Source organism: Monodon monoceros, unplaced genomic scaffold (assembly GCF_005190385.1).
Source record: "Monodon monoceros isolate NGI ecotype Baffin Bay Population unplaced genomic scaffold, NGI_Narwhal_1 Super_Scaffold_5, whole genome shotgun sequence".
Taxonomy (NCBI): Eukaryota; Metazoa; Chordata; class Mammalia; order Artiodactyla; family Monodontidae; genus Monodon; species Monodon monoceros.
In genome coordinates, this window is record NW_021703782.1 from 79,841,122 (window position 1) to 79,851,293 (window position 10,172).

Here is a 10,172-nt window from a genome sequence, read left to right on the forward strand (position 1 = left end):
CACACATTTTGGAGGCAACATATGTACACGGAGGACCTTTCTACAGAAACTGAGAGCAAATATCTTCTCCCAACCGACTGGGCTCCAAGCAGTTTCTACAGATCCACTTTTTCAAGAAGAATATACAAAATAAGCTTAATGATACTACATTTTGTTATAAATCTCAGCGTAGAAAACTTAAGTATAGGCAAGATGAGGCTGATTATGCAATACGGTAAAAAAAAAAAAAGACTGAGAGAGAGAATTCTGGAAATGAAACAAGGAAGTACACTGTCTGGGCCACATTGGTTCAAAGTGAGCTAATATATATCTATATATATATCATGTATTTATATACTCTTTTGTTGTTGTTCACAAAAGTAACAAAAGCTCACTGTGGAAAATTTGGAAGATTTGAAAGAAAACTATAACCACTCTGCTATATATTGTCAACTCATCCCAGTTTGAGTAAAAAGTTAGGGGAGCAGGCAAGTGTTGATTTCCCCTACACCTGGCATGTATGAGCGCGCTGAAAAGCCATGATGGGGAAGCAAACAGCCTATTAACAAGGATGTCAGAGAAAAATCATTTAATGGGTATTGGCTGGGGATTCATGATCAAGTCCTTCTTGATTGCTCTCTGGAAAGGCGTGGATGGGTAGGCCTGGTTGTTGGCTTCTGAACAGTAGACGTTGGTCAATTATGAACTTTACTGGTTTTAATTTGTTTACCAAGCTGTTTTATGGAGTAATTTTCAGGCAAATGGCCTTTTCCCTAGTACTGCCTCTTGAATAAGCAAGGACAGAGAGGCATGGTTGCCCCAGACCTCTGTGCCACAACTACGCCTGCCACAGTTCAGCGGAACGCACCAGACTCCCTACAAAAGTCTGTGCCTATTGAGCCAGGCGACTCACTTCTAGGAACGTGTCCCAAAGAAAATAAATCAAGGTGCCAAATATCACTGCAGCATTGTTTTACCTGAGTGAAAGCCTGGATGTGATCTAAATGTTCAACATTAGGAAAATGGCTTCATGAATCATGGTTGATCCCTATAATGGAATATACAGCCTCTAATACTGACACTGACAAAGAACTTTTAATGACACAGGGAAGGGTTAGGGTCTTAAACGAACAACCACAAAACCCCCCATATGTAAGACGACATACAGTTTTGTTCAAAAAGGGAGAAGGAGCTGACATGGAAATCCCCCTTCCTACTTCAAACACACGGAAATGCTGATAAGATGAGTAAATTTTAAAATTACGCGATCAAGCTGAAAAAAACCCCACAAGACCCCAAAAACCAACCCACAATCAAACAAACAACAACAACAAAAGGGAAATCCTCAGGTGCCAAAAACAAAGAGGGAACTTGGCATCAGAACCATGGGCAGGAGCTGAGTGAGGGACCCCGGTGGGGTGGAGGTAGAGGGGTGTATGAGAGCCACACCATGCTGGGGTCGGGGCATCTAGGAGGGCGCCCTGGGCACCTGGCGTCCTGGGAGCGGGAAGGGGGCCACCTGACCCGCATCAAACCAGATTCACAGAGAGCCGCTCCATCCATGAACTAGGTACCAGTAAAAGCCCACCCACGGGCCTGGGGGAAGGGCAAGGAATCTTGTCATCCATCCAGGGTCATGCACTACTTTTGCAACTTCCTATAAATCTGTAATTACTTCAAAAAAAGTTTTTTTTGGTTTTTTTTTGCGGTACGCGGGCCTCTCACTGTTATGGCCTCTCCTGTTGCGGAGCACAGGCTCCGGATGCGCAGGCTCAGCGGCCATGGCTCACGGGCCCTGCCGCTCCGCGGCATGTGGGATCTTCGCGGACCGGGGCACGAACCCGTGTTCCCTGCATTGGCAGGCGGACTCTCAACCACTGCGCCACCAGGGAAGCCCCAAAATAAAGTTTAAAAGTTGGGGAAAAGCTTCAAAAAAGAAAACCATTCCTTAGATGAAGCTGAAACCTGCCCCCTTAGACTTTCCACACGGATCCTAACTCTTTCCTCGGGGACCCCCAAACCATATCTGCTTAGAGATTTACAGTAAGACTGTGCCCTGACTCTGTTCTTCTGGCTGAACAGCCCAAAGCACCTCCGCCATCCCTTCAGGCGTGCCAACTTTCAGTTCCCAAATCCTTTTGAACTGATGTAGTTGCCTATGCCCAGAGTCTTGCTCTTGAAGACATGACATGATTAATAATTAACCCAGGGCCACAGGTGTAAACCACAACTGTCCCCAGTAAACTGGGGCATGCTGTCACCCGAAAGATAATGGATGTTGGGCAAACAGGGGGCCAACTCTGTGGCCTGGTCTGGGTGCCAGCTACTCCTGTGGTCGTCAGAGCCAATCTCCCTGCCTGACTTGGGGTGGCCAGTCTGGGGTTCACAGGGCCCTCAGTGAGACAGACCCTGGGAGGGCAACCCACTCCAGCCCTCACTTTGAGGCGGTGGCAGCTGAGGGTGAGAAGGGAAGGGATTGGCCAAGTTCACCTAAAACGCTCCTAAAGAGCAACACCATTCTCACAGTCAAAACAGCAGCTGGGATAATGTCAGCCCCAACTTCCCACTTAAAACCCACAAAAGAATCCACTTAAATAAACAGTGTGATGCAAGGAGAAGCCTGAAGAAAGTACATACTTATGGAATACATTTATACCTATTTACTTTCTTTCAACAGTGAAACCTAAAGAGCGATTTGTGTGTTCCTTACCTTGTGTTTTGCTTTGCTTAAGGCAGTCTGGGGTGCTGGGTTTGGAGGACTAGTCTGTCCAAGAGAATGGCTTTGGCCATGGCGGGAGGAAAGGCCGTTCCTGCATTTTGTCAGGCATTATGGGACAAGGCTAGGGCTCTGGGCAGAGGCAGATTCACCACAAAGCTAATGAAACAGGAGCCCCAGGTCCCTCCCTGGCATGGCCCCTTCATGATCTTGCAACTAATTTTGTGTTCTTTTTCTCCAAAAGGGCCCCCTAAATTACAGAAGCCCCAGGTCTCACCAAACCTGACCTGCCCCTTTGAGGCTGTTTGTCATTTTCCCTTGGCTCTATATTGGGGAGAACTGTATGTCCAAGGGCAAAGGTGGACATCTCATCTGGAATAAGGAAGAATCCCCCACTTGCCTTGAGCTTCTCAGCAGCATCTTGTCTGGGTTATGTTGCCAACTTGCTGCTGCTTCTTGGTTGTCAAATTCTTTAAACATTCTTGGGTGAGTTTCTGTATGTGAAAGTATTAGGAGAGAAGTCTTAGTGTTGTCACTTTTGAGATAACAAGTCACCCCAGGGGTCATGTCCTCTCACTCCTGTATTTTTTTTCAGCTGAGCTGAGACTCAAAAGGTGAGCTGACTTGCCCAAAGTCATGAGGCAAGTTGGAAGATGAGCTGGAAGTAGGGCCACTCTGATCCTCAGAGGCCCACATGAGGTATTCTCCAAACCTCGAGGTGCCCCCTTTTTTTCTAGGACAGTCCTGCTTGTGACCTGCTTTTCCAGGCCCTCAAATAGGACTTTAGGGAAGCAGCTTGGGGTCAGGGGAAGAGCCTTCACTTCTAGAGTGAATACTGAGTACCTATAATGTGCTGGCGCCTGTTCTCGGAGCTGCTCTCATGCAACTTGCATCCAGGTTTGGTCTGTGGTCCTCTGGCCTGGACTGGGGTTCAGAGGACCTGCATGTGTAAGAGGTCCCCTCGCCCACCTAAGATGGCTCCCTTCCTTATCTCTGCTTTTTGCAACTGCCATTTCTCCAAAGGCCTTACCTCCATCTTACCTTCTTATGGCTCACCTTACACTCAGCTGCTGGACCAATTGGGAGCTTCCTGAGGGCAGGTCTGCTCCATTCTTGGTTCCTGATCCCCCATAGGGACCAGGGGGTGACCCGGAAGTGTTTGCTGAATTGAACAGAATTACCAGGGGCTGCCAAATTCAAGTGGAGAGCTGGAGCAAGTTATGAGCCTAAGCCCCAGACTCAGATGGGACCTCCTAGGTCTGAGTCCCAGCTCTCCTTCCACATGACCTGGGCAAGTGATCTCACCTTTCTGAGCCTCGGTTTCCTCAGCTACAAAAAAAGGGGACACCCCTACGGAGTTGCTGTAAAGAATAAGAAGTACACAGAGTGTTTGGTATAGTGCTTGGCACACAGTAAGTGCTCAATAGACATAGCTTGTATTGTTATTTGAATATCCAACAAGCATTTGCTATGGTGTGCAGTTTTATTCTAGCTGGGGGTCTGGGAGTGAGTGGTGGGGCTGGGAACACAATAGAAACCCAAGTATAAGCCATAGTCTCAACTTCCAGGAGCACATTCATACCCCACTGTGATTTCTAAGCCTTCAAGTCCAGTTCCTGGCTATCAGCCAAGGATAACCCAGCTTCCTGGTGCTTGAAACCTCCAGTCACAGGGTGCTTCTCCCATCTAGTACCTGGTGGAACCCCACTTATTCTTCACGGCCAGTTCCAATGGCTCCTCCTCCAGGAAGTCTTGCTGGGCTTCCTGTCCCTAGTTCACATTGTCCTCTCTTTGGCTCCCACTGACCACTGCCTCAGACTCCCCAATTACAATACTTATCATACTGTGTTGTCACTGTTTGTTCTTCCCCCACTAGCCAAGGAACTCCTCCAGGTCAGGGAAGAATTGGTCTATTCCCTGACTCATGGCACCAGGTATGAGTTGAATGGATGTCTAATGAATGAATGAATGGGCAGATGGATGATGCATGAACAGACAGGTGAGTGGGTGGGTGTGTGGATGCAAAAGGGGTAGGTGGGTGGACCTGCCTATTAGAAGCTGTATCTCTGAAAGCAGCCTTGTTAACTCTGAAAACAGCATTTTGAGGAACTAAATTATTATTATAACCATTTTATAGATAAGAAAAAGATCTTGGAGGCAGAGGCAAGCCTTGAATCCTGGACTCTACCTGCTAGATTGGCCCCCACGTGGCCCATTCTCACAGTGGAGCTCCAAGGTTGTCACCATGATGGTGTTAAGTCATGCTGTGCAGGGAATAGGTCATTGTGGGGCTGGATTAACCACAGACGACTTCTTGAAGGTGAAGTGGTAGAATCAACACTGTCCTGTCTGTGACGGGAAGGCCTGCCTAGCCCAGAGAGGTTGGAGGGGTCTGACTAGAGTCACTGGACAAGTTGGCCACAAGGTTGGAACAAGAGTCCAGAGCCCCCTTCCACTATTAAGAATGAGCATGGGTGAGAGCTCCAAGGTGAGAATGGGCCCGTGGGAGGCAGTCCTGGGTTCAAGGCCCGCCTCGGCCTCCAGAACCCTCCTCTTCTTGGCCACGAACCGTCTGGCCTAGCTCTCACCAGGCTGTTATGAGGGTTGTCCGCTCCCAGGGCGATCAGGCGGTCCTCAGCCCCTCTCTGAATTCCAGGAGGGAAAACCAGAGGAGGTGTTTGTGTGGCTTTCCGGAAACACAGATGTTTTCGAAGCGGGAGAGGTTTTTTTCATCTTTGTTAAAAGGCAGAATTTCTTCCGGCCCAAAGGCAGTGTGGTAGACCCGCCTTGGTGGGTGAGGTCCGGGATATCCGGTGCCGGCCGGGGCGCCCAAGTTCTCACTCCCAAACCCACCTCTTCTTATGCTTAAATGATGGCCTTGCCTTTCCTTGGGCTTGTTTCTTTTTCTGAACAACAGGTCGGCCTCCAAGATGGTCTCTGGGCCGCCTTGGGGGTCCTGGTCCCAACCGGGAACTGTCAGTGGGACCCAGTACGCACCTCCCCGCCCGCTGCTCCCGGGCTCACGCCCCCGCGTCCCCACCTGCACGCGCGCCGCCTCCTCCAGCGCCAGACCAACCGGGTGGCCGCGGTGCGAGCCCAGCACCAGGCAAAGCGCGCACACGCAGCGGCGGCAGCGGCGACAGAGGAGCTCAGCCACGCGGTCGCCGTGCTCCGGGCAGCGCCAGCCGCGCGCGTCTTCGGGCTCCGCTGGGCGCAGCCCCCCAGGAGTCCCACTTGGCGCCGCCGCGGCCGCCATTCACCCGCAAGTTTTGCGGCCGCCGCGCAGAGAGGGGCCGGCGGGGAAATAGTAAACCTGCGCGGTGGGGCGGGGCGCACCGGGCCGTCCCAGTTCCGGCAGGGAAAGACAGATATATGGCAGGGCGCCGCCTGCAGGCCAGGGCACAGCCGCAGCATCATCACCCTGCGGACAGCACGGTGCTCTTCCGCCCATCCGCCGGGGCAGTGAATGCTCAGGCCCGGTCTCCCGGCTCTGTGTCTAGCCCAGAGGCGGCCACAGCACAAATGGGGGCTCACTTCGAATGGGCTAACTAACTGCAAGGAGGTGGGCTTCCCCGCTGAGTGACGCTCGTCCAGTCATGATCAGAAAACTGCAGCCCTGTGGATGGGACCAAAGTTGGCTGTGGCCTTCCGGGATGCTATGCATTACCTAGACTTTTCATTTTCCCTTAATTCTCTCTTGCCCTATCCCCAAGAAAAATAACGATTCCCGAAATTTTGAGAAACATTCTGGAAACTCCACCTGCCCCCACGCTAAAGTCTCAGCATCCACGGTGGTACAGGCATTATGGAAAACAGTATGGAGGTTCCTCAAAAAATTAAAAATAGAGCTACCATATGATCCAGCAATCTTACTTCTGGGTGTATATCCAAAGAATATGAAGTCAGTATATCAGAGCTATCTGCACTCCCATGTTCATTGCAGCATTATTTACAATAGCCAAAATATGGAAACAACCCAAGTGTCCATCAGTGGATGAATGGATAAAGAAGATGTGGTATATGCACGTATATATAGTGAAATGTTATTCAGACTTAAAAGAGGAAATCCTGCCATTTTCTAAATGAATGAGCCAGGAAGACATTATGCTAAGTGAAATAAGCCAGATGGAGAAGGACAAATACTGTATGATACCTAAATATGTAGAATCTAAAAAAAAAAAAAAAAAAGTCAAACTGATAGAGTAGAAAGGTGATTGCCAGGGGCTCACAGAAAAGGGTAGGGTGGGGGAAAAGGGTACAAACTTTAAGTTACAGAACGCATAAGTTCTGGGGATCTAATGTACAGCATGGTGACTATAGTTAATAATACTGTATTGTACACTTGAGATTTGTTGAGATTGGATCTCAAATGTTCTCAACCATACACAAAAAATGGTAACGACGTGAGGTAATGGATGTGTTAATCAACTTGATTGTGGTGATCATTTCACAATGTATTCATATCGTAATCATTACCACATACACCTCAAGAAATCACAAACAACATAAATATATACAATTTTTGTCAATCATACCTCAATAAAGCTAGGGAAAAAAGCCTCAGCTCCCACCTACAAAGCCGTTGGCTCTTTCCTTTCTTTTCCTTTTTTTTTTTTTTTGGCCCACCGCTTGCACATGGAACTTCCCCTAGCAGGGATTGAACCCACGCTCCCTGCAGTAGAAGCATGGAGTTTTAACCCCTGGACAACTAGGGAAGTCTGCCCTTGGCCCTTAATACTCATGATCTCTGCCCTGTCTATGCTCCACCCTTTGCTTGTTTCCAGACTATGGAACAGCTGGTTTTCTCTGCTTGGAACACTCTTTTCCCCAGATGCTCTTTGCCTTGTTTACTCCTATTTATCCTTCAGGTTTCTGCCTAAGTATCATTTCCTCCAAGAAGCCTTCCTTGCTTCTCCTCCAAGAGCAGCCTGAATGTCCCCTTCCTTCCAACCATGACTAAAAACTCTTTGCAGGGTAGGAACCAAGTCTTTCTTGCCTGTTTCCCAGCTTGGATTCTGGCCCAAACAAGTGGGTATTTCCAAAAGTTCATTTTATGCCACCTTGCTTTCACAAAAGACATACATTAGTACTTGCTTTCACTAACGGAAAGAAATCTGAAGAGGATTTTCGCTTTTATGAGAAAAGACAAAAAGTAAAAATATGTTCAGCGTTTGTTTTACAGCAAGCTATTATAGAGGCATTGGTGCACCCCCTAGCACCCCAAGCAGTGGGAGTGGCACCACCAAGCTCCTTCCCCAGGAACTACACTCAGTATCTCAACATTAAACAGTCTTAGCTTTGAACCGTGCCTGTGAGCATGTGTGCTTTATCTGGACTTATTTTGTGTGTCCGTTAGCAAGTTGTGTTAAGGTAACTGATTCTTCACTTTAGCCATTTTGGCTTACAAAAGGTTTCATAAGAACCCTCTACTTTCATATATCGAGGGAAACTGTCATTGGTATTTGTGAAACAAATCAAGGAAAGCTCCATGCATTAAAATGTCTAGGAAGATGTTGTTTATTATTTTGTTACATTCTTTCCATTGCACTATTCCACATCTATTTATTTTCACTTTTTTTTTTTTTTTACAAAGGTACAAGGAATTTCAGAAACAATATTAAAACAATCAAACTGTTTCAGGCACGGTTTCATATTAAAAGCATAGATTGATTTCTGACTTCCTGCTTCCCTCTATGATAAAATCTCAATGACTGTAGAGCTAAGGTGGATACACCCCAAAGCTCATCTCCCAGTGCTGTCTTCATTCTCAGAAAGTTCCTGAGTCAACAGTCAGGGGGTTCCTAGGGTATGGAGTAAGGAGATGAGTACACATTCCGCTTGCCCTGAGCTTGAGGGCCCTGCAAATGCTGGGCGAGTTCCACTTCATCAGTCAAGAACAAAAATGTAATTTTAAAAAATGTCTTAAAAAAATATCTGATAAAAATTACCTATCCCTCTCCCTTGCTGTGAAATAATTTAAATAATTTATTATAGATGTAAAAAAAAAAAAAGGAAAAAGAAGTTTGTTCATGGATGCCTTCGTATTGTTTTTAAGCACGAGGTCTGGGTCCCTCAGGGGTGGGGAGAGCTTGAGAAGGAAGGGATGTCTGTGTCGAGGAGGCATGTGGGAAGCTCTCCAGACTGGCCCCACCTCCATGCCTTGCAGCCAGTGCCTTTTGGGCTTGATGATTCTTCATTCTCTGAGGTTAGGTCTTCTCTTCTGAACTTGGGGATAATAACACCTAGCTGACCCGTATTAGAGTAGAATGTGTCAGTGATTGAGGGTGGGAGTGCTTTGTAAACTGTGACATGCTGGCCGCAAATGAGGTGGGAAAGGTAACCCCATCCAGTAGAGCTCTGCTCCCCTGACAATGCCTGGGATTTGGCCTTTGGCAAGCTTGGCAGGCCCCAGTGACTGAGTAAACCCGACAAGGAACATGGGCACCTGGTGTGTGTGGGCAAACAAGGGGACGCAGCCATGGCTCGGGGGGGGAGCAGTCGGGAGCACAGAGCCCTCACTGTGCTGCAGTCAGGGTCCCAGAGACACCCAGGACAATGCTTCTTGACTTTTTTTTAGGAGCTTCTAGCATGGACTTAGAAGACAGGGTTGAAGTCCCAGATCCTGTCTGCACTCACTGTCCTCATCTTTACTGCAAATAGGTACAGAGGGACTAGCCCAGCGGGTCTCTGTCCTCTCTGTATTGCAGAATTACCTGGGAACTTATAAAAACATACACAAGGTCAGGCCCTACTCTGGAGATTCGGCTCCAGTTGGTCTGAGGTTGGGCCTGGGTATCTGTATTTCATGAAGGCTCCCAAGGGGATTCTAAGATACAGCCTGGGTTGAAACCTACCAGGCTAGGTGGCCTCCTGCAGTTCCCATCTTAGCTCCAGGATCACCCTGTGCAATGGACAAACTCATCGTCTGCATAGCCTTGGTAAAGAGGGGCACATTTAACTTCCAACATTCCCCGTCTCTAGCTGGGTTGTTGTACTGACCACTGAGAAGGAGAGAACCTTAGAGAAAGGGCTCAGAATACAGATTCACAAAGAAGGGACACAGAAAAACTCTCAGGCTGGAAGGGAAGTCAGGGCCATCTGGTCCCGCTTCCTTGCCTAGTACAGTCATCCTTCTCCAGAAACCCTCATGGCTGGGCAGCCATGGGGCTCTGCCGGCACACTTCCAGGCTGGGTCTCCCTACCTCCTGGGGACCTCTTCTATTACTTTGGGCTGAAATCTGCCTACATCATCCTGGAGGAGGCAGGCTCTGCGACCTCAGGGCTTTGGTGGTGGCAGTCAGTAGCCATGGGCACCACTCTGCTGTCTGCATCCCCACATAAGGGATAGTGTCTACCCATATTCAGCTGATTCTGGTTGAAGAGAGAGAGGATGGCCTCCCGTCTGTGTTCTACAATTAGGCTGAACCCTGACTTACTTCCCTGAAGTTAAACTTCCTCTGCCTCTTTGTCAATGTCT

The 10,172-nt window shown here is 48.4% G+C and overlaps 1 protein-coding gene across 1 annotated transcript in view; it reads right to left on the minus strand.

Annotated features, from left to right (window-relative positions):
- TRIM14 (tripartite motif containing 14) overlaps positions 1–5,974 on the minus strand; it is a 29,347-nt gene extending 23,373 nt beyond the window's left edge. Inside the window, 3 exon segments of the mRNA XM_029203464.1 lie at positions 3,096–3,120; positions 3,122–3,189; positions 5,736–5,974. Coding sequence (XP_029059297.1) covers positions 3,096–3,120; positions 3,122–3,189; positions 5,736–5,951 — 309 coding nt within the window. The 5' untranslated portion in view covers positions 5,952–5,974.
- Positions 5,975–10,172: the final 4,198 nt, after the last annotated feature.